General features: G+C 38.0%; 1 protein-coding gene across 3 annotated transcripts; it reads right to left on the bottom strand.

Annotated features, from left to right (window-relative positions):
• Positions 1-7,867: 7,867 nt before the first annotated feature.
• Positions 7,868-25,211, bottom strand: Ino80 (INO80 complex subunit). 3 transcript variants are annotated; one of them, XM_053759617.1, is made up of 28 exons: positions 25,044-25,211; positions 24,581-24,829; positions 23,648-23,853; positions 23,291-23,488; positions 22,808-22,902; positions 22,210-22,405; positions 21,828-21,965; positions 21,171-21,367; positions 20,645-20,864; positions 20,137-20,316; positions 19,519-19,774; positions 18,878-19,024; positions 18,472-18,612; positions 18,087-18,208; positions 17,473-17,756; positions 16,914-17,134; positions 16,525-16,628; positions 15,882-16,058; positions 15,390-15,549; positions 14,763-14,890; positions 14,439-14,528; positions 13,921-13,998; positions 13,362-13,623; positions 12,370-12,443; positions 11,412-11,544; positions 9,554-9,700; positions 8,960-9,131; positions 7,868-8,473 (listed from the first exon to the last, which is right to left on the bottom strand). In XM_053759617.1, the coding sequence occupies exons 2-27, from the start codon at positions 24,816-24,818 to the stop codon at positions 8,977-8,979; spliced, it is 4,347 nt and encodes a 1,448-aa protein (XP_053615592.1). In that variant the 5' UTR covers positions 24,819-24,829; positions 25,044-25,211; the 3' UTR covers positions 7,868-8,473; positions 8,960-8,976. The 3 variants fall into 3 exon arrangements, with proteins under 3 accessions (XP_053615592.1, XP_053615593.1, XP_053615594.1); XM_053759618.1 differs by having other exon boundaries at positions 11,412-11,541; XM_053759619.1 differs by having other exon boundaries at positions 15,882-16,043.
• Positions 25,212-25,451: the final 240 nt, after the last annotated feature.

The following is a 25,451-nucleotide window of genomic DNA, read 5'->3' as shown; positions in this document are numbered from 1 at the left end:
GGTCATACTGCTCTCATGTCCGCGATTTCGTTCATAGTCATTTTAATAAAATAATAATGAACGAACTAAGTAAATGGTAGCGACTAAAATATCAGATTTATATGTACCTAAGGGGGTTTAATAATTAAAAATAGTTACTATTGTATCAAGTAAGTTGCATTTGTAAAACTACATCTTTCAAAATAATTACTTCAGATTAGGATTAATAGCTCTTTCCTGTATAGATCCGTAAATAACTCCAAAAAAAAAACAGTAAAGAAGTTCATAAATAATTTCCGTCATAACAAAATCGTCACGTAATGAAACACACGTTTGCGCTATTTCTGAACGTCCCACGTGGAATTAAAAAAAAAACGTTAGACATTGGATACACGGTTTTTTTGCCACCCCGGTAACGTTTTAATTCGGGGTGTAAAAAATTAGAAAAAATGCAGCTAGGGGGAGGTGACACTTATCTTTCGCACGAACTATATGTTATCGCTTACAGGCCAGTGGCTCTGAAACTGTTTAACTTGAATTACGAGTGTCTTGAATTTGATTTACCTTTGTCTTAGTTTTTAAGTACTTTGATAACAAGATTACTTTAAAAAGTAATAAATAAATATATTATGACAAATCACACAGATTGAGCTAGCCCCAAAGTAAGTTCGAGACTTGTGTTATGGGATACTAACTCAATGATACTATATTTTATAACAAATACATATATAGATAAACATCCAAGACCCGGGTCAATCAGAAAAATATCATTTTCCATCATGACCCGACCGGGGATCGAACCCGGGACCTCTCGGTTCAGAGGCAAGCACTTTACCACTGCGCCACCGAGGTCGCGTAATCATGTATTCTTAAACTTAACAATTTCTTTTAAGATTCTTATAATTTATTTTTATTTCGATATAGCAGAGGAATAGAGAGATTATTGCTTATTATTGCTTAAAACACAAACTCTTCTTCATAGTCGTATTCCTCATGGCTGAGGGTCGTGGTTATTATGTGGAACAACAACTTTCTTGGCATTATTAATGGAGTGGTTTGCATTAATATTCATAAATTCACACACAAGTTAATAACAATCAACCAGTGTGCAGGTTTCCTCACGATGTTTTCATTCACCGGAAGCAAGTGGTGGTCGGTGAAAACTACTATACATGAGTCAGATTGGTATACAAACTCATGTGACATGAGTATGATTCGAATCTTCGAACCTGAAACCTTTCGATCCACAGGTTTAGCTATTTCTACGTTTAACCAAAATAACAGCCATTTCTTCAGGGTCTAGAGTTACAATTAAGACATTTGGTATAAACTACATCGGTCATCTATACAATATTCCTCATATATATATATATATATATATATATCGAATGTTGGGAACCTCCGACCGGTGTAAGCTCAACTGACAACTCCGCTAGCTTGTAAAGACATCCGTCATTCTACACCTCTCGTCGAGCCCTCGCCATTCTCTGGCATGCACCCTCACCTGAACTAGCACTTTTTAAATGCCGCTCGAGATCGCCCAGGGTGAAACGGCCTCTGCATCATTAAGATTTCTTAAAGAAATTGAGCCAGTAGTTGAGGATATAGGGTTCTGAACTCATTGGGCGATGTATTTACGTGTAATGTGCTATTTCCGATAATTTTCGTGATTCCTGCTTATGTTGTAAAATACCAGTTACTTAATAGGTGCCTACCTACTTTAAAATTCATTATAATATCAGACATAGACATATTAAAGGTTTTTATTTTTATTTGTACGTTTCTTTAACTTTTCATGATCCATTTGTTTAATTGATATTTATATTACGAACGAATTCGAGTTAATTTAACCTTTACCTATACGATACCTACTTATATGCAGAATGTAAATTAAGCTAGGAATAATCTGAATAAATAAAAAAGGTCATCATGAATTTAGAATGCAAAAATTTCAGAAGTGTTTCTTGGTTACTGACACCGAATTTTTTAATTTCAGGCTAAGGTCTCTTAGGACAAGTGCCGTGACGAAAAACGATCGTAAATGATTTTTAACCGTACGACACATTTGCATACGGTGAAACTAGCATGTGGTTCTACGGTTAAACTCTTGGCAATATCTCAAATAAACAAATTTATAGAATATACTTTTTTCGCTGCGGAAGTGACGTCAAACAGAATATTTTTCCAAAAAATAGATATGTGTCGTCTCGTATTTTCTACATATAAAAAAATCTGTAATTTAATCGAAAATCGTTTACGAAATATCAGAAATAGATTGCTAATAGACTCAGCAGATATCCACGGAATGTCATCTTCCAACCGGAAGTGACGCGTTTGCAGGCGGTCTATGATGATCAATGGCACAAAAACATTACACCACTTTGTAAATGTCGTCGGGTGACGAATGGCCGAGGGGCACGAGGTGGAAAATATGCTCGTTTGGCTTGTTTAATGAGGTTGAAAATAACAACCCGTAAGATGCTAATTCTATTGAAATTCCGCTTCAACCCCTGTTTATCTCAATGCCCGCTCCGCGTCTTCATAATATTATCTTGTCCTATTATCGTCTCCGCGTCTTCATAATGTTGTCTTGATAATTTACAATATCTGTCTCTCTCATCTCTGCGTATTCCCAGTTGTCCAGTGTCGCCTCTTCCTTCGTAAGAAGCAAGTGATATTCTATGAAAATTAATTAAAATTATTCAGATTGGTAAAGTATCTACTTACCTTTTCCATCACAGCCGCACAGTGTCAAGTAACCGACGACCAACAACACTTCATTATTATTCGCAATAAAATGTAAAAAATAAACCTTTTTCTCATTTATTATAATCCCCTACTTATAGTTAGTGTTCATAAATATACATACATGCATGGGTGAAGATTTTTATCGAGAAAATGTAATACCCATACGATGGCTATCGGTGAAATTACATTTTCTACGTGTTGTATAAGTGTGTCATGGTTTGCTACGTTATAAAAACTGTTTTAACTAGTTAGGTTACTAAAGCATTTCGTTTTGGGTAAAGACTACCGTTTATAATTCTTAAATTCTTATAAGAAATCTAATGTAGAAAGTGTAGAAAGTATTTTTTAAAGTGTGGATCAAAACAGTCGAATTCAGACTAGGTTTATGAGAACTAAAAAAGGAGCTGATGGCCAACATCCAGTATAGGTATTTAATTAAGAAATACTGGACTGTAATGAAGGTAGAAATACAATGAAATGCGTGAAGGTAGAAATACAATTAAATTCGGGAGGTTATCAGGCCTACAATAACTAAGACAACTTCAGAACAAGGCCCCAATTTAATTTCAGCGAACTATTGATCTGGAAACTGTGCTTCACGAATGAGTGCGCTGATGAGGTGACCTGTTTGACTATGGCGCCTCCCTGACGTAGAGCGGCCTTTATGTCACTATCTTTTTGTTTTATTAGTAATTAAATAATAATTAAAACAGTCCAGTGGCTTCAAACTCCATGCTGAATTTTCTCGAAAACGTGAATCTCAGAAAATCAAGCAAACGTTCTCAGACCTACAGTCCTAGACAGTACTAAGTTAAAATGTGGTTATGTGTACCAATAGTACATAACACCAGTCAACTAAACCACCCAGTTACTACTACAGCTCAGTTAGTGTTAACTGTCTTCGCCTATACATTGATGTAATAGTACATTTGATATGATTTCATGCATAGTAATCAACATTTTTACACTATCAGATTAAGAATTCATTTTGAAAGACATTCATCAACTAGATCGTGCCGAGTCCTAACTTAGCAACCGCTCCTGTCACGACTGCATTGACGCCAGCCCAAACAGCTGTCTTAATGTCCCATCAAATCAATCAGAATAAACGACAATTAACAGCGGAAATGTTTGGGCTATCGGTTAGCGGTCTGCGCACGAGTGCTGAATACTGAACAGCATAACCGACACAAGTCTTGAGAGATAAGCGTCACTAAGATATATAAATTTTAGTAAAAATAAAAGATTCGAACTTAAAATGACACTATGAAATAACACGACAAAATTTTTCACGATGTCAAGTTTCGAAAAGATAATGTTCTGTATGTCAAGACAAGACCTTCTTTGGGCTTCCACAGCAGCAGTTCATTCATTTTGTTTCTATATAAATATGAAACAAAAGTGTGTTAGATGCTAGATAAGATGCATCTAAGTATTATCGAGTCCAGTCGCTTCAGTCTATAACTTTCACCGAGCAGCGAATGTCTACACGTCCACTCACTTTGAGGAAAGATCCAGTTCTCATGATGATTCACTTGCCAACTTCAACACGAGGTTTGTTGTGAGTGAAATTTAAATGGCCGCTTTAGTTCTTAGATCCGTCATCGTACACGCGCGGCTCTTACGGAAAGCTACACATGCCATATGGCTTGGCTACCTATCAAATTTTATCTCATAAAAGATCAGCATTATCATTTTGGACAATTTTAGATTCCATCTTGTCATCATCATACTTTATCAATTGTGCGATTTCCCGGTTACTTCCTTACGCCCGCTTTCCTACTATATGTATATTACACTGTTTAGTGTTAGATTTGCCTCACATTTACCCCTTCTGCCAAGACGAAGCAAAAAAAAAAACGGCATGGTCAAACCCTATTTGTGCCCTAACTAATTTATCGGTAATTTAATATTGATATATGTATATAAACTAGCTACGAGCTATTTAAAATGGGGAATAAAAATTAAGTTCCAGTTTTAACTTATCCGGGTCAGTATACCTAACTAAAAATCGTGTATACCTCAATGCAGGTGAACGTAAGATAGCCGTTTTACAAAATGGCACTATTTTTCAATTTGGCGCGTTGGTTTATAAATCAGCGTACCTATTCTACAATTTGGCTGTCGCTGCGACATATACTTACCTACACCGGGGTACCCTAAACAAACATCTGTAAAAATACCTAGGTATTACTTCCATGAGTAAACGTAGATCCAATTCACAATTAAAAAATATAAAACACCAATTCGACACCCGGCATTTTTGCCAAGCACATGTGAATAGTTCGACACGTTCTACAGCGCTCGTGTGAGGTCTCGTGTCGGTCACAGTTCGCCGCTAAACATGTCAATTAGAGTACAGTTACACGCCGAGACGAGGTATGCCGTTCTGCGCACCAATCCCAATACCACCGACTCAAATAGCATATTTTCCATGTGCTATTCGAACTATGTAACTACATACTCCCAAACATTTTATTTTATTAAAAATTCACTAATGATGAACTTAACTGTTGCTGATATACAAGGAGCACATTATAATTATTCCTAAAATCGGACCCGAAATTGACCGGTGATCTAACATCTAAACGGAACTGTTTGGTGCGACTTGAAATGGTGTGCAGAACGGCATGCCTCGCTACACTCTGACTATGACGTGGGGTACCAGCAGCAGCAAGACGGCCACTGATTATGTTTGCATTGCCGATGTCACGTTAAAAAATTTCAATCCATATTGTGAAATATGATATACTAACACATTAAAGTATTTCGCTGCCTTAGAAGTTACCAGCTGCGCCCCGAGGCTTCGCTCTCGTAGGAATTTAGGGTAGGTTATAAAGTACCTTGGTATTCAAGGGTTCTTTCATCGAAGTCTATTCGTTAGGTAATTTGGTTGATCGACTTTCGTATTTATAAGTAGGATAATATTAAAATTTCTTACGCTAAGTAGAGGAATTATAGAAATCCGTAGTTTTATGTGGTTTAATATAGGTACGTATACCTAGTTCACGTATATATAGATGCTTCTACTAGATATGAACATTAGTTTTTTGAGAGAACTGCACTCATGCAACTGGGACGTACAAAACATAATTGCAACTTAAGCCTTAATTAATGTTATGTTCGCAATAATTTGAACAATTACAACAACGCACGTACGTCCGACGCACGCGCAGCCATCGTATCGATGTCCAGCAATCTCTAATTACCGTACCTACTGAATTTTAAATACCATTTGTTTGTTGACTAGCAATAGTAAAACTGATAAGATTACCTAAAGTCCGGTGTCTTTTTTGCATTTTTTATTCTGATTAGTTAAATCTGATAGTGATCTGATACGATTCTATATTCCTATACATATTAATGTACAATCTTCACTATATTCCTGAATACATATTAATGTACTATGTCCATGCGATTTGTTTTCATTTAGAAAACCAAGAGGTAGATACGATAATATTATTAAGAAGACTCACAAAAATATGTCAACTTACGTGGGAAAATATTTATATATCTGTGGTGGGAAAGCACTTTGAAATTTCCAAAGAGTCCTAGTAGCGACACAACACAGCTAGTTAATAGGTAAATGAAAAGTCTATCAATTGCCAAACATTTTAACCTAAAAAAATACAAAATAAGTTGTCATAAAAATAACAAGTGACACGCGACAATGAAAACAATGAGACAATCGGAACTCACCTCTCACGAAAGCAAAATATGGCCCATTCCCACGGAGATTGGCTTTGAGAAAATATTTAACTTATTTTAATCACATGTCTTCATTAAAGTTTACGGTTGTGAGCCTTGAGTTATTTAGAATTCAAAGAGAGTCGCTACACTGCATGGAAAGTTAATTAAGTAGTTGTACGTTGTAGCTAAATACCAATTTGGTTTTGATCGGTATTCAGTAGGTAGAATAATGAATTTTCAGCTATTTATACATACTTATTGATTGCCTTTGGATTATGCAATTATTTACTCTAAATTTTGGGGAAAAATCTCTACGAGGGGCGTTCGAATAGAATACTAACCCGTGACAGTACACAATTTTCCCAAAAGAGAAAACATGCAAGAATGAAATGGGTAATTTTTTTTACTCCCATTCAATTTCCACAAATATTATAAATGCGAAGCATGCAAAAGTTTGTTATGCATAAGTCCGAGGAATTGGTACGGAGAAAGATAAAGGCTACCTTTTGTCTCCGAACAAAGTACAGTTCCCGTGGGAAATACACGAGCGCGAAAACGCAGGCAAAAGCTAATTTCAAACAAAAACCCTTAATAAACCTACTTTACTCCTGCACGTAGAAAATATTAAAATATTCTATTTCTGTAAGTTTCAAGTGTCAAAAACTATTATGAATATTTAAAACCTTTCAGGTTGACTAGAGCATTCGGAAAGCCTTAATTATGCGTCGCAAAATAACTCCTGTCAAAGCTAACACGCATACATGCATAATAAAAACGTTGTTAAGTAGTTGACCGCGTTTGACTCACAAAATACGAAAACTATAGAATACAACATTATTGTTGACACTTTATATTTCAACAATTTTCTACATTGATAAAATTAATTGTTGGTATCTACGGTTGGTATATAGTCGAGGCTACGAACGAAACACATTGCGACTATCCGATTTTCCAAGTAAATTCCTGTTTCATATTTAAAAACAGACCTTTCATCTGCTCCCTCATTATGAATATGATGACGGTGAGTATAACACAAATCAACAAAAAAAGAAAAAAGTAGAACACTAAACACAACTTATTTACGAGACTATACACAAGTTAATTCTATACTATTTTTATTTTTTGCATGTCGTCTCGTCACTACAGGTAGAGGGCGACCCTGTCGTTCAAATCTCTCTAAACGACTATATTCCTACACTTCATTTAGTTGACAAGCATTTTGAAAGTACTTAAATACAGCATTTATGAATAAACGATGTGTTGAAAAAACGCTTTGTACACATATATGCATAACATTTGAAACCAATCGACCTACGAATTACCGCCATATAGTAGAATTAGTGAACTTGATTAGGACTTGAACTAGATTTGTTAACATTAAGAAATAATTACATTAAGAAACATGTTTGTTTGTAGGTGAGTTATGGGATTACAAATTAAACAAAGCAAATTATTTACAATGTCACAAGCTTTATTCACATCGCAACATGAACATTTTGTTAATTCCACAGTTATTTCTACTATTATAAATTTTACTATATTTTGTTCTCACGATCAAGATGGAGGTAACTTATACTAATAAAATTTATTAAAATACTACTATGATAAATTATGTAAAAATAAAATATCACATTTCATTTTTTATTTCATAAAACCAAATAAAGTAAAAGTTTAATTATTATTATTATTTACATTGTTTTAACATAACAACAACCTGAGCCATCTGAACAATGCAAAGTTAGATAAATATCAGTTATAACTTCATTTTATATACAAATATAGAATGTAATAATACAATCAGACTCGTTGATTCACAAATACACAAGATGCAATTTAATTTTTCTGTTCATTACCTACGTTCATTTATTCCAACAACAAAATCGCGATGGCGATAATTTCCACCATTCTACACATTATGATGATACAAATCATTGTTTAGGACATGTTCATTTATAATTTTTTAATTTTAATCACGCACACACTTCACTCGGCAGTAATTAACATATTGCACTATGGGAGGGTCTATAGATTTGTCGTTTGTCACACGTTTTGGTAACTGAAACAAAATAAATTAATGAGCGACTTCGATATTTATTTATACAATTTTAGAAATTTGTAAAATATAACGGACTAGCTTTTGCACGCGGTTTCGCTTGCGTGAATTTCTCTGTGAAAACGTAACAGACATGCTTTTTTTACTTTCATCTTTTAATAAAGTCATTTGGGGTTTGATATTTGGGGAAAAAAAAATAGTGTATGTTTGATCGGGGTTCTTTATCTACATGCATATATCAAATTTTATCAAAATCGGTGCAGCGGTTTAACTGTAAAACCGGAACAGACAGACTTTCGCATAGATACTATAATATTACTAGCGGTTCGGTCCGACTATCCCGGGAAAATCATAATATTCAGAGGCTTAAATCGGACAAATGTATTATTTACATTATTTAAATCCCCTATTAAAATAGGCAACAATTTCGGTAAGCCTTTGGCTATGATCAGATTAGCTAGTCCAGCGATGAGAGTACAGTATAGTTACCGTGCGAGATGCGGATGCTAGGGCGGCGGCGCCAGCGGCACGGCGAGCGGCTCGCGCGCGCGGCGCACGCGGCGCGGCGCAGCGCCCGCGCGCAGCCGCGGCCGGCCCGGCCCGCGCCGCGCGCGCCGCTCCGCCGTCTCCAGCGGCGCGTCCGACTCCAGCAGCGCCGCGCCTGCTCTCACGGTACACATGTTATCGAGCTGCGCCGTACAGCTTCGAGGGAGTGGGAGTGGCTCGTGTATATGTTATTCCAGGTTATAATCTGGCCATGTGCCTCATTTCGTAACAATTCGTTCAATGGATTTTGAGTAATAAACATATACATATACGTTCTCACAACCTTTCAATCTTCTTTCCAAACTCATTTAATTAGTACTGCATCACATCAAAAAAATATGTAAAGTGAAAATGATAGAGAAAATGAAGATGATACTTTTTGTATGGGGGTAACTCTCAAATCGCGAAAAAAATCTGTTATTACTAATTTACTAACACCGGTGTCAGATTTTATTCAAATCGCCTAAAGGCATATGACTTTTACCACTACTTTCCACCATTTAGTGTGAAAGATCAACAAAGCCAGTAGAGACTCACCAGTAGCGACGGCGTGCGCGTTGTCGGGCGGGGGCTCGGGCCGGCGGGTGAGGGCGTGCCGCGAGCCGCGCGGACGCCCGCGCCGCGCGCCGCGCGCCGAGCGCGTCACGCCCCACACGGGGTGCGGCCGCACGGGTGGGGAGTACGCTGCAAACGGGACACCGTACTATACGCTACGCTATCTCCACTACACTGTCACCGAACTCGCGATACATTAATATACCTTAGTTAGTATTAGTGTTCATTGATTAACGCTAAAACAGACTTGTACGCGACAACTCATTCATTAATAAAAAATAAAATAATACGTCAACACTCACACAAGCGGATTGCATAAATTCATAGTAAGTAGCGTAGTAAATCGTAAAGTAATAGACAAAGACAGATATATAACAGACAGAGAAATGCTACATCAATGAACAATCAATGAACTTCTATACTCCTAGTATAACGGATGCAAAGATGGCCGAAAAATCTAGAACTACTACAACAAAAGAAAACAGAAGGCAATATATAGATCGCAGCAAGAAGGAACGAGACAGGAATAATCGAATGCTCCAGAAGCAATTACAAGCTTTTCTTCCGCACACACACACAGAACAATAGCCAACATTCTAGAAACGCCCATTTTGCAATAGGTGCGAAAGAGAAGTAAATATATCCTTTACGCCGTTTCATTCTAACAGTACCAGGCAAACATCATAATCTTCCGCTATAAGTTCGATTTTATTCTAAAAAGTTCTTACTGGAATCTTCTACAGTGTTCCAACAGGAAATTGCTCGTCGCTGTCTGGGTATATAAGAATCTCGGATTCCTTCGACAGCACAGTTTTTTTTATTTTACCAGTTCCAGTCCAGTCTACAGTCTCTTGGAAACAGTGGAGTACAGAAGAAATAGTTATAGTGAATAGTTCCAGTAAACAGTGAATACAGTTTTCAGTTATAGTAAATAGTTTTCAGTTAGTTTCAGTGATAAACAGTCAGTTTTATTTGAGCACAGAAGAAACAGTGAACAGTTTCGTTAAAGTGAACAGTTATAGTAAACAGTGTTACAGTTTCAGTAAACAGTTTTCAGTTAGTGTTCAGTCAGTCTTTAAGAAACAGTGTTAGACACAGTACAGTGCAGTGATACCAGTACCTACAGAGTGCACATGATTATTAAAAGTGATAGCATAGTTCATCGTATTTATTACAGACAGAGACTGTGTATATGTATAGACAGTAATTGATAGACAGTGATAGATTATAAATAGAATAGTGCATAGACTAAGAATATAGTATAGTATATTTATAGACAATAAATCCTGGACTGTGAAAAATCGTGCATTTTTTTACTTCTATTTATTAGTGAACCTATAGTAGTGCTAAAAGACACCTAGGCGAGTCTACGATTAGCCTGTGTCCTGCACGAGACTATTAAAACCAGCTATGTATACTGACTGTTTGGCGACAGTGTGGAACTGACGTTATATTGAAATTGGCTATTCTCCGAAAGAAAATGAAATATTCGATAAAAAATCATTCACTAGCTGCACCCCTGGGCTTCGCTCCCGTGAATTTCGGGATAAAAAGTACCCTATGTGTTATTCCAAATTATTTTCTACCCGTGCACCAAATTTCATAACAATCAGTCCAGTAGATAATGCGTGAAGAAGTAACAAACCAACTTACTTTCGCATTTATAATATTAGGATATTAGATTTAGGATTAATCATACAGATCCGAATTCCCTCCACAAGCTGATCAGATCTGATCAATTATTTTACTTTTTACTCTAGATCATAGCAGGACCGCGATAGAGACGTCCTACCGCGCTTCGGTTGCCGCTTATGACACAACAAAATACTGTCCAACTTACGCATAGCATTGAGGGGTAATGGCGGCGCATCGACGACCAGCTGGTCGTCGTCGTCCACCTGCAGCGGACTGCCGCTGCCCGACCGCGACGGGGAGGTCCTACCGCGCTTCGGTTCTACCACCGCCGGTTGCTGCTACAGATAGAAAAACAATGTGAAAATATATATCCATACTTGAAAATATATATACATACAATCTATATATATAAAACTCTTGCGTTACTGAGTGACTGACTGACTGACAGACAACGTACAGCTGAAACTACTGGGCGTAGGAAGCTGAAATTTGGCATGTAGGTTCCCATGGGAGTGTAAGTGAGCACTAAGAGAGGATGTTTGGAAATTCCACCCCGAAGGGAGTGAAAGGGGTAAAAAAGCTCTTATATGAAAGTTCTACTCCGTTGAAGTTAGTGAATTGAATTTTTGGATTTTAGTTTTTTACAACAAATTAATGAATACGTGTTTCAGATTTTTCTGAAAATTAACCCTCAACCCCTTTAAAAGGGGATAAAAGTATGACCGAGATTTTACTATGAATTACACGTGGGCGAAGCCGCGGGCAAAAGCTAGTGCTTACTACAATAATAAGTGCAAGTCGGTTTTTCTTTCATGCTTTCACAGCTAAACCGCTGGGACCATTTTGATTAAATTTGAAATAGATATGTTTAATGATCCGAGGCCAAATATAAGATCGCTGGCGGAACTGCGGACAACGGCTAATAAAATATAGTGAACTAGTAAATTTGATAAACATAATTTCATTTTTATAATTCACTCGTTACAATTTATAATATATTAAAGTCAGGCAAGCATTTCTTAACCTAACCACTTTTGCAACCCCTATCTTATCCCCTTGAGGCTAGAGTATATCATATCGTAAATCCTTAGATTCGGCGATACAACGGCAGTTTTGTACAGTAAAGCAAGTCAGTTAAATAGATGGAATATAGTATCACTCACCGGTGGAAGAATGCCCATTTTTCTCTTCCGCTCTCGTTCTTCCATTAACTTCTTCTCTTCCGATTTTTGTCGATCTGCAAAACATATAAAACACGAAATTTAAACATTTATATAAAAGAAATTGTTTGAGAATTCCTAGTTTAAATATTCGCATCCGTTTTGATTCCAAAACCTACACAATATTATAAATCCATGCATTCTTTAAAATAAAAAGGCCGCCTCAAAGTACCGTACGTGTCCTAATGGACAAACAAAATTTACTTATAGCTGACATTGCAATCGCAGTGGTACTGCTAGGTACTGCTAGGTCTGATCTAAGTCCCATTGAAAATGTGTTCAACGCGCGAAAGCTTAGAAATAAACGGGAACCGAACCGCTATCCCTTTCACGGGTTTTGAAGGGGTTTTTGGAATGGATTTGCTTTCGAAAGCCGTTCGGTGCTGTAACCCGTTCAATTTGCTTTGGTAAGCGCTATATCAACGACTACAAAACCCTTTCTTTGAGGTATTACATACGAAGGGTTTACCCGTTCAGATAGCAGGCTAATTTATGCTTTAAGCTCAGGCCATACGGTCTTAATTTGAATAAATTGCAATGCACAACAAATACCTAATAAGCGCTTACGGTAAAGCATAGCGTTATTATTTACACGATTCAATGTGTCTTTTAGGCTCTTCACACACGGAGCTACGCAAATTTGCGCAGGAGCGGGGTGTGATGAAAACTACACACCTCTCCCCCCCGCAGGCATTTAAGGGGAAAGCCAAACAGGGTAAGCGCTATATCGAACGGGTTACCCCTTCGAAAGAGTTAGCCATATCATATGGGAAATCCTTTGAAAGGGTTAGCCTCACCATATGGGATAGTCATTGGATTGGGTTAGTCATTGAACAAGTTACACAAGAATATGGAAAAGCTTTTCAAAGGATTAAGCAAACGAACGGCTTGTCCGGTCTCTGGAAATAAAATAAAGGGACAACACACACACTTACATTTAAGTTCAATCTCCTCATCGTCCAACAGTAAAGACACTACTTCCTTCGGCTTCAACGTGTCCGGCTTGAAGTTCCCTCCACTGATCACCATCCGTTGTATCTCACTCTTCTCTCTAGCCCGCTGCATGATCCTCTCCTCTATGGTCCCTTTGCAAATCAGCCTGTAGACCGTCACCTGTTTGGTTTGGCCCAAGCGATGAGCTCGGTCCATCGCTTGTTGGTCTACCGTTGGGTTCCAGTCTGAGTCGTAGAATATCACCTATGACATTGAAAGTAAAAAATGTATAAATAAAAACTAGAGTGTGCATTTTCTAATGTGAACTTTATATACAAAATACAAGAGGAGGTATAGACTATACCTCTATTGCGCGGTAATAGCGGCGAGTTTGCAATGAATTTGGGTAGGTTGATGTGCTGTTGACTGTACTATACCGTATAGTAAACTCGCCGCTATTACCGCGCCATAGAGGTTAATGCAGGGTAACTTGATGTGCTGTTGACTGCGACATGTTACTTCTATACATATAAGTATAGAAAACATAATGAATGCACTTACAGTGTCTGCGGCAGTCAAGTTGATGCCTAACCCACCGGCACGCGTTGAAAGTAGAAACACGAATATATCCGCACGAGCCTAAAAACAACAATATTTTGAATGTAAGAGACATTCATTTTATTTTATTCTTAATAAAAAGCTAAAATCTCTTATAGTTAAAATATACTTTGTCTCGTTTAAAGTCAAATGAATCATATTTTGTACGTATGTGAACAAAAATCCGTTTCCCGTGGGAATTTCAGGAAATCCCTTCTTAGTGCTCCCCTACACTGTCCTAGAACCAACACACCAAATTTCAGCTTTCTACGTCCAGTAGTTTCGGCTATGCGTTGTCTGTCAGTCAGTAACGCAAGAGTTTTATATATATAGAAGATTAAAAAAAGGTTTTAACCTTTTTATGAAAGTGAGTTGTTAGTGGTCCTATTCTAGGGTGGAACCACCCGCAACACACAAACATAAATCCAAGCAAAACACTCGTTTTGTGGTCAGTCATGTAAAAGGAAGATTTTTCCTCTCACCTGGAAATCGGCAACCATGTCTCGTCTCGCTGAAATCTTGCTGGAGCCATCCAATCGCATGTATTTATGTTTTCTGTGCCACATGTACTCCTGAAAAGCAAAAAAAATGTTTTTAATCAGTGCAGGGAAAAGGAGCCTAACAGTTTTTATAATATTTGATAGTATGCTTATAGTGTGAATGAAAATTATTCATAAGTATCAAGACCTACGAACGAATTGTAGAAAAGAACATAACATAATATTATCTCATTTTTTTAGTTATGATATAAATATAAAGATTTTTTAGTACTTTAGTCCTATAACAATAGTCAAAGACTCACATACCTCTAGCAAATCGATCATTTTTGTCATTTGACTGTAAATGAGTACTCTGTGGCCGCGTTCCTTCAGTCTCTTCAGTAGAGAATCTAATACTGTCAATTTGCCCGCGTCGCTCACCAGCTGGTTTTTATCTAGAGAAAAAATATATTAAGTTTAGTTTAGGGCCAGTTTCACTACTTTCTTATAAAATCTCTTACTTCTCCGTTATTCGCATTCCGGGCTGTGACGCCGCGTAGCCCGGGGTTTCTTGAGCGGTTTCACTTTCTGATAAAATAGTATATTGTAATCCGATACATAAACTAAATGTTAGATAAATCTGACCGATATGATTGGCCAGTTAGTCCTATCCAACACTTGTGAAACACAATTTTTGACGCTGTTTGATATGTTACATTTACGCTATCTGGTACTTTATCAGCAAGCAGGCCCTTAATATTGTTGAATCTTATTATACATATATATTGCACATCCACATCAAACATACTTTAGCTTAAAGTACGCTTAATTTTTTTATGTATAAAAGGGCTAGTACGACATGACCCACCGCTGGAAAAAAGCCTCCCCACTCTCTTTTCATGTATGTATGTCTCTGTATATGTATCTCTGTCTCTGTCTAGTGGATCCACTCACCAGGTACTTGCAAGGTGGCCCAGCCCCTGGGCGGTCGAGCGGCGGCCACCAGCCGATCCAACACGGCCGCTCCCTCCGCACACTCCCCGTGAGAATGCCGTCGCATATGGTACGCGAAGCTGCGCGACACTGCGAACGCTGAGCGGGTGTTCGCGCAAACCTGGCAAAATACAAACTTAAATAAATAAATGAATGGATAACACTCAACGGCTCACACTATAACCTTGTATAGCCATTGACACAAACACAGAAACGCACAATACACCCAGAACCGCATACAAATATTTGCCCGCGATGGGAATTGATCCCAGAACTTCTAGATAGCGGGCAGGCTTGGCAACTAAGCCACGAAGGTAGTCAAAAACCTAGCACAAACAGATGTAAAACTAGACTGAATGTTGTAGAGAGATACGGGGTGGCAAGTGGCGCCCTCATCTGTGTATATTAGTGTGAAGAGCACCACATGTGCTGTAGACAGAGACAAACAGTGACCTTGGGCTGCTGCGTGTAGAGGAAGTCCGGCAGCGCGGTGCGGTGAGCGCGGCGCAGCAGGCCGGGCCGCTCGCCGGGCGCCGCAGCCGACGCAGCCGCGGCCGCAGTCGCGGGCGGCGGGGAGGCGCCCTCCTCTGTCTTTATCTCTGTCAGCAACTCCGTCTGGACACGACCAATCTATGTCTAAATGTAATGTTAAAGCGCTAAATAGACTCATGCGAACACAGCGTAACGCGACTTCGTTCGCACTTTCTTCACTGAGAATAATTTTTGCGCCGCATTCATTTATTTGGCATGTAATACAAAAACTGATTCTTCTGGTTTTTTCGGAATATGCAATTAATCTATAAATTGATTAGAAAATGTCAAAAAATGCGGTGAGGACTGTTTTACTCAGCCTTTTACGGATAGTTATTATATAATCAGATGATTAGGGTAAAGAGTTGGTGGATACCAAGCCTTACCACATTATATGTCAGATCGGTAATCGATATATCACTTTCTTCCATAACTTCACCCACATTTTTCAAAACAAATACAATGCTTGATTGACCCAAAAATGTATCGCGAAAACCTAAATCACGATCATATAGCGCAAGTTGATTGTCTATGCTGATTAAAAAAGAAATAATCTAATACGAACCTGTCCCTCTTTCTCCCGCAAGTTCCGTAACCTAATGGCACGATGCTCTATTGTTTCTGGCATGTAATGGACAGAATAATCCGTGTGAGTGTAAAATGGACCACCTACAAACAAAAACAAAACATGTAATAATTTACAAAAATATTACTTGTGATGTGTTTTCAAATCTTTACAATGTGCTCCTGTGTAAAGATTCTCCTGTGTGTCGTATGGTGCAAGTAAAGGATAAGCCTTGCCAAATGTTAACCAAATAATAGTGTTAGCAAAGAATTTATATTTATTCAGCATTGTACAACACCTCATGTGAAATTCTTGCAACCATTACCTCTATTTTCACAGTCGTATCACACATAGAATATAAACAATATAATTCCACAAACCAAACTTACCTTCAACCCATATAGGATCAGTAAACAGCATATCCCTCCACAGCAAACTATCCTCTTTCCTCTGCTTCAACACATCTCCATCGGGACATATCAACAGCATATGTTTGCTTTTCAATCTATCGTAGTATCCTGCTGTCTCGCTCTCTGCGTTGTCGTACCACCAATATTGTCTGTGTCGCAGTTTGTCGTATTTCTCCAAACAGCTGTTTATGTGTTGCATTCTGGAAATAAAAGATGGTATTAAAACAGTAGGCACAACATTGTTATTTTCCCAAGTAATTAATCCTAATATTATAAATGCGAAAGCCTGTCTGTCTGTTCCACTTTCACGGCTAAACCGCTGGACCGATTTTGATGAATTTGGTTGGCATGTAGGTAGATAAAGTCTGCCATTCAAACATAGGCTACTTTTTTTCTCAAATGACTCAAAGGGGAAGAAAGGAGGGGGAAAGTTTGTATGAATATCGTGTCTGTACCGCGTTTGCAGAGAAATTCACGCGGGCGAAGGCGCGGGCAAAAGCAGTACTAAATATAGTGTAGCGACAAAAACATAACTTACGCATACAACCACCCGCACAACATGATTCTGAACACTTCCATGGGCGACACATCGATAAACCTTAGAAAACTGAAGCAGCTATCATCACTCTCCACTGTGCTCCTGTGTATCTGCTCCGGCATGAGCACAGATAATATATTATACAATAAATGTCTCTTGGAAGGTATGCAGCGAATGAGGACAGCGTCCTCGGCGATGATCTTGGGTATGTGGTAGTCGTCCACCTGCAGTGAGAACGGGGAGCGGACGTCGCGCCGCTCGAATAGCTCCGGGTGGTTGCATACCTGTGTTGCATACGGAAATTTGAACAATTGATATGTTGGTTATAATATAACTACTCGTAGATGGAACTAAAGAATAAAAAGCTCTCTTTAGTTACACTAAATCGCAACTAATATTGTAATAAACCTATATCTAGCATATTTTATTTTTTTTAAGTAGTAATGCCATCAAAGGCGTTCACCACAAAATTATAACAATGGTTTACACAAAGGGGCAGCAATGTTGAATTTAGCGTGAATGCAAATACATTTGTTACCCTCAGTGGTATTCTTCTATGAGCAATATCTCAGGGATTCAAAACATCTAAAGACAATGATATATATAATACAAACCTTTCTAAACTGCATAACCAAGTTCATGAGATTAGAGGTGAAATTCTTATCAACATTATGACCAGATTCTGATCCAACTGTGTAATGTAACAATTCTTCTATCTTGATTTTCTTCTTCAATGCTACAAACAAACACATTTCTATGTAGAGATGTCCTAAGATTATACAAAAAAAATAAGCAATCAATTATCTACTTATCTACAGAATAATGTAACATGTCAAAGTCAATCTTAACCTACAATGATCAATTGGAATTGGAATTGCCATGACAAAAAAGTAGTAAGTAAAAAATACGTTTTTTCTACTCTATAAAAACCGATTGTACATAAATTTCTCTTGTATTTTTTACTGTTGTTGGGTTGTTGTAATACAAATAAATATTTACCTATATACAAAAGCTTCTGTCGAATCGTGAGCGGGCAATGCACCATGATTTCTATTTTATCTGACAGCTCGTTTTCAACATCCTTCTTTATTCGCCGCAACATGAACGGCTTCAGAATCATGTGCAGGCGGGATAGATGTTCTGTAAAAAAAGACGGACGAGAATTGATGAAAAATTAAAAATTAACACGAGGCATGTGACCATCAATATAAAATATAAATAAATAAAATCGAAATAAATAAAAATATGCGTCGATAGAGGCTGACGCCAGCTAATTCACCGCTAGGGCAGTAACACCAGCGCTGTGTTGATAGTTATTAGTAGTTAAATTATTAAAATTTGGTTCAATTTCCTAGAGTTGCGTCTTGGTTCCTGTATGTTTTTAAGGAGAAAAACATAAACTCACTCTCATCAATAGTACTCTTATTCTCGGCGTGACTCTCGATGTCCTTGGAGAACCACTCGTTGAACTCCTCGTGGGAGTCAAACAGGGTCGGCATGATGAAGTGCAGCAACGCCCACAGCTCCGCCATGCTGTTCTGTATTGGAGTACCTAGAATATGTACGGGTATTGAGCAATTTTATTATTTATTTAGTTACAAAAACATTTATACAGAAAAAAAACGGTTAATTTAAAGGTTATTCACAAAAAGGATTGAGGTGAGATCTGGCTGACCATACGTGGTTACGTTCATTTAAATATTAACAGACACACATATGCTGAAAAACTTATCTCCACCCCTCTGTATCTTCTACTGCCATCATTTTGACTTCCTTATACTCAGACCTTGACACCAATCTCGTCTCTCTCCTTTATCTGATGCTTTTTCCTCTTCTCGCTTCTTTTTTACCTTCTATTGGGTTTTCAATCATATTAACGTGGCAAAAAATAGCCAAGCATTTTCCATGCCCTCAAATTTTGAATAACTCATGTTTCATTAACAATGTCTAGTACTTCTGTGTTTGTTTTATATTGCAACACTGCATGTTCATATTTAAAAAACATATGTAACTAACAAAAACTAATTATGAAAAAAATATACTCACCGGAAAGCAGCAATCGGTTCCTACAGCTGAACCCAAGCAGCAGTTTCCACCTCATACTAGCCGAGCTCTTGATGGCCTGAGCTTCATCCAGTATCATGTACTGCCACGACACTCGGTTCAGGTACTTGAGGTCAGACACCACAATCTGGTATGACGTCACCACCACGTGAAATGCTGCTTGGGGAGTGTGTAGATCCTTGCGTTCCCAGAATTGACGGAGGATTTTACGTTCGCTCGGACTGCCCCAGTATGGCACCTGAAAATTTGTTCATTGTAAAGAAAATCCATTATGAAAATAAAACTAAGTTTGGAAATGTATAGAAAAATAAAGTTTAGACATGTTCATTGTTTTTTGGAGGTAAAATACGATTTTTAAAGAACAGATTAGATAAGATCTCCAAACTTTAGTGTGTTATAAAAAAACATAAAAGTTATTTTTTGGTAAAAATGAGAATCCTTTTATCTATCCTTCAATGATGTATATTAAAAAGTCGTCGTCTCCTATCAAGTGATTATCACTTTCCCTCCTTTATTTTCAAAACTCATTGAAGCTCTCTGATTATCATTTCCTTTCTCCTACTGAAAAACAAAATAAATCTAAAAAAAAAATATCCTCACCACTTTGAAGTCTGGTACAAACCGCTGCATCTCCTGCTGCCAGTTATGCAGCGTAGAGGCGGGTGACACCACCAAGAAAGGCCCCCACACCCCCAGCCTTTCTGCCACGTGGCACAAGAATGCTATACATTGTACCGTCTTGCCCAAACCCATTTCGTCTGCCAGGATGCCGCTGATACCCTGAAAATTGCGATTTTAAATTATTACTTTGTGGATTATTGTTATTAATGTCATAGCAGTAATAAAAATAATACTTTTTGTTTCACCGAGTGTTTGTTAGTATTAAAACAGTATCTAATACTCAGGTTTTCCCGGTCGCATTCCGTCTAAGTCGCCAAAGCCCAAGCCGGCGTCAAATTGTTATTCCAGAATATTCTGCGTGACATTCTGATAATTATATTTTTATTATTAATAATTTGAGTGCGTTTGCGAATCTAGCTTAATGGGAAACGAGGTTTAGGATTGCTATTGTGAGTGAAAAATATGATTTATAAAAAAAACATCCCACCTGATCATAGAGATTCGCCAGCCAATTCATCCCTTTCAGCTGATAACCCTTCAGAGTGCCTCTGAATATGGAGGGCTGGTCGTAGTCCCCTCCCCTCCTCTCCGAAGGGTCGGGTTCGATTGGTTCCACTCCGGCCGCGGCGTCGAACTGCTGAGTCCTCGTGCGCTCTGCGTGGAACGCTTCGCGGGCGTTGCGCGAGGCGCGAGCTTTCATTGACTCACTGACGATTGGAAAAATGTAGGTATGTTATACATTACTCATGTATGCATTATAATTGAAACAAGATTTTTACAAAAATAACGTTTTGACACAAGTTTGGCCATCACAGTGAAATAAGGCGGCAGGATTAGCAGCATAATCGCCATGCGTTCGGAAACGTTTGCGGCTTGCGCAGATCACAGAAACTGCACGATAAAGTTTTATTGATATGTCGATTGATACATCAATCTAAAATATGAAATTTTCATCACAGATACCTAATGACTTTTCCCTCCATGAAAATTTGAGCAATGAATATAAACCTCACCTATCATACTGGTCAATAGCAGCCAATCTGGGATCTCTGTCTTCATCGAGCTGCCTGAGGATCCTGTCAGTCCCCGAGTCTCCATCGTCACTAGAATTCATCTTCTTCTGCATGAAATGGGCATACAGCTCCGTTTGGGTTATGAGGAAATTGAGTTTGCGTCTTTGACGCTTCGCTTCCATTAGTTCTACGTCCATCTGTAAATAAATATTAACCATTAAGTGTAAAACAAAGGTTTTTAAGCTGTGTTTATATTCAACAAATTTAAAAATTCTATAACATGTACACCATCAATATAGAATAAAAAATCTTCTACACGGTTCATAGTATAAAAGGTATTAACTTTTATACTATGAAACCGATTTGGTTTTCATTGTCATTGAGATTATTTTAGAAGAACTCTCCTGATTCAAAGTCGTTGAAAAAAGTGCAACATTAATGAGTAAAATAAATGGACAACAGCCACACTAAGGACTGAGTTCTGTCTAATAGACACAAACTCAAAAGTGGTCACAACACATCCAAAGCAGCAGACAAATATCAGTGATCAAAGGTACAAATATTTCGCGCGCGCCGAGAATCGAATCCAATACATCCAGAAAGCGGACAGTCGTGGTGACCTACGCCACGTAGACCGTAAAGAGAGAAATCTCTTACCTTCCTCTGTTCTTCAGCTTCCCTCTCCATCCTTCTCCTCGTCTCCCGCTCCGCACGATCGTACCTCCTCCAATACGCTTGCATCTCTCTACTGAGCCGCTTACAACGCCAAACGGTCTCTTTCATGTTTTTCTGGGACTATGAAAAAACAAAATTAAAATTTCATTTTAAACTTTATATATACATGATGACAGTGTCGAATAAATTGCCAATTTTCACAATAAGCGCAGCACAAATTGACACATGTCAACATTTTTGTGTACCCTCATTTTGTGTTTTCTTGTCAGTATATGTTATATTTCTTACTATGCATATTTTTGTGTTGTGTAATTTATCTCAGAAATAAAGTTACTTTCTATAAATACAATAACACAGCCCTCACCTGCATAGCAACATGCCTCCAATGCTTGCAGCACAGTGTTGACAGCCTCTTCCTCTGCAGCATAACCTCCCTGTGTGTTGCCGTCCTAGCTCGCTGCACTTTGCCCAACTCTTTCTTGACCAGAAGCAACCAATGGCGGCGCCGCCGAGCAGTTAGGGCTTCTGGACTCTTCAATGTTGATAGTTTCTTGCGACCCCTAGAATAGAAAAAAATCTAATCATTTAAGAATCTATGTATATGTATTACCACACTGATGCATGAACATCAACATAAGGTATATTACGATTTGTGCCATCGCATATGTGTACCAAATTTCATGGTTATCACAATAGTAAAATGAATTAAAAGTTCAAGCATAAAACATGATATTTCTTAAAAATTTGCCATGTGACTTCAGACTTCTCCTGTGAGAACTTCAAGATTCTGTCTAGCCTTTCTTAAGAATGTGGCTATTATCATAGAAAGAGCTTTCAAGTTTGGCCATTCTTCCCTAAAAGGTATATCCAAAATATTGATTCCATAGTGATGTTCAGTCAAATGGGAACTGGGAAATCTTGGGATATAAAGAGTTCATACTCTTTACTGGTACTATACTAACCTGACACCAGGTTTCTCAATAGCTGGAGTGAAATCTTCACTGTCATTCTCCTGCTTCAAGTTGCGCAGTTGCTCTTCCCAGTCCACACCGTCAGGCTGCCAAAATTATAATGGAAATGTTGAAACAAGTCTAACACACAATGCAAAGGTAAATGTGCCTAAATAAATAATTATGCCGACTATACATTATTGCGGTGCAGTTTGCCGTGGTTTTTCATTGCGGTAAAAATACTCTCATACAAACTATGCAACGTTCATGCATTCGCATCTGAGTCCGGCGAGGCCGGCATAACCATCTGTCGGAACAAATAGGCATATTTATTGCACACACAGTTCACTCACTGCATACGTGCAATAAGACTTCACTTCCTTAGGAACTTCGGGATTCAGTACAGCTTTAGTCTTCATGAAGATGAGAATTTCTCAGCCTTATGAAAAAGAGGAATAATTAATGGTAGTTAAGATTACAAGTTGTTCTACTCACCGCATCAGTATCCTGTGCCTTGCTCTCCCTGCCTCGGCCTCTCCTAGCTTTCTGCATGCCCCTGGTGGAGCCGCGCTCGGCCGGCCGGCCTCTGCGGCCGCGGGTGGACGGCGGCGGCGCCGGCCGGCTGACGCGGCGGGACGGGTAGCGGTCTATTGTGGATAGCAGACCACAGCCGTAGTACATGTAGCGGGAGTTCTGGGAATTTAAGGATGTTATACTTTTCCCTGAATTTAAATAATTTCAGTAATATTGTAGAAAAGTCTATTTTTGGTATATTTAATTTTTATTTTTGTTTTTATTCAGAGCAATTAAATATTCAAAACATAAATAGGTGTAATATAAATTAATGTTTACCCCAGGATCCTTGTAATATTTCTTAACATATTTATTATGATGTCGCCTCTCCCGTAGCATTCTTTGGATGCGCATCTCCTTGGCTTCAGCACTATCCTCATCACTGCTACTCTCAGAGCCAGATGATAAAAGCACATCCCTAAGCCACTCCCTGTCCTCTCCAACTGATGCAAGATTGTAAAGTCGAAGGCGGTCACTCTGACGTTCTGTAAGAGACAATTTGGATGGATTATAATAGAAATGAAAACTAGAGTTTGAGCACATGTCAAATAATATGGAAATCTATCTGTCTCATTTCGGATGTATCTGTTTAATCCGTTAAATATAGCTGTCACAGGTATTAACTAGCTATATTTTACATAACAAAATTCGTAATGTTTCCAAATTGATAACAAATAACTATATCATCTCCACATCAACGTAATCATACCTTTAACTACTGTATTTTCTTCTTTTTTCTGCGACAGCAAAATTATATTGTTGTCAAATTTGGTGCTCGCTGTTAACTGGTGTTTATGTATTGCATTGAACTACAATTTATAAAATTATTACTATGCAAACACTGTGTGCCATTAAATAAATAATAATGATTATTTCGACTCAACCTCAGTTTAGCAGTGGATGACTCAATTTGCCAAGTTTATCTAAAGCCAAAAGTTAGCCTAGCCTAAAGTTTAAAGTTTTTTTTCTAAATTTACAAAACAAAAATGTGCTATTTGTTTACACATGATGTTGACAACACTTTTATTCTCTTGCAAATAAAGCTAACTTTAATATAGAGAATCGTTGAAAGTTGACATGGTTTTGTCAACTAGTCATAAAAATATAAAATAGTCATAAGTTCTATGATTGACACAATTTATTTTACACACAGGTTATTCACTTAACAATAGAATCCACAACAATATTACAAGTTTTAAACTTAATACTGACCTTGTTTGTTTGTCACAACCCCATGAATTATCCTGTCTCCTTTGGACATTTCATTGATAATAGACTTTGTGTCCGAATCCTCATCACTTTCGCTACCATCTTCCATGGACAGGATCCTCTCTACCTGGTTCACAAAGGGCCGAATATCCAGGGCGGCTTCCAGTCTCTGAATATGCACAGGCCTGGCGACTTCATGACGTCTTAGGGACGATTTACCCACACCAGCCTTTTCAGTCATGATATCCAATCCTAAAGTAAAACAAAATGACACTAATGAAGAATGGTAAACCTAGAGAGTAAAGGTAACTCCCTAAGGTCGAATCGTAATGTTTTTATTACAAAATAAAACAAGATAACAACGGTGGCAATAAAACCATGATCATATTGGGACCGACCCTCATGAACCGGAAATATTTCAATAAATGTACAGACTGTGGAAGACATTGTACAAAGTGGAACTCACACAGATTTTGTTATCTTCGACCGCGATTACTTAACGCAAAATTCCATAGCATTCACAAAATGGCGCATGAGAATATTCGACAAATCGCTGTCAATGTCGCCGCCCGAGCGGCGCACATTGCTGATTTCGTATTTGAAATTGAAAAAACATGAACCCGCCATAGTTGAGGAGATTGACAATGACAACTAACCTATTTTGTTCTTCTTTATGCTATTGGTGGAGACAATCTGAATATCTTATCTGACCAATTAAATTTTATAATTAATTTGGACTAACCAATAGTAACCACGATATTTTAATCAAGAAATGGTGTAATCGAAAACCATCGAAAACAATACCTGAAAGAGATGCATTCAAGAAGTTTCAAATTACAATCAAACCAATGGTCGCGGAATAAGAACATTCATT

This window comes from Plodia interpunctella, chromosome 19 (genome assembly GCF_027563975.2).
Source record: "Plodia interpunctella isolate USDA-ARS_2022_Savannah chromosome 19, ilPloInte3.2, whole genome shotgun sequence".
NCBI lineage: Eukaryota > Metazoa > Arthropoda > Insecta > Lepidoptera > Pyralidae > Plodia > Plodia interpunctella.
The sequence above is the reverse complement of the archived record's forward strand: the minus strand, read 5'-3'. Positions and strand labels throughout refer to the sequence as shown.

Excerpts from the sequence above, each read along its gene's own strand:
- Ino80 (XM_053759617.1), bottom strand. The coding sequence starts at position 24,818 with ATGACTGAAAAGGCTGGTGTGGGTAAATCGTCCCTAAGACGTCATGAA. Across the intron at positions 23,489-23,647 it reads AATATTACAAGGATCCTGGG|AACTCCCGCTACATGTACTA; the intron begins GTAAACATTAAT and ends TTAAATTCCCAG. Across the intron at positions 16,629-16,913 it reads TGATCCTATATGGGTTGAAG|GTGGTCCATTTTACACTCAC; the intron begins GTAAGTTTGGTT and ends TTTTGTTTGTAG.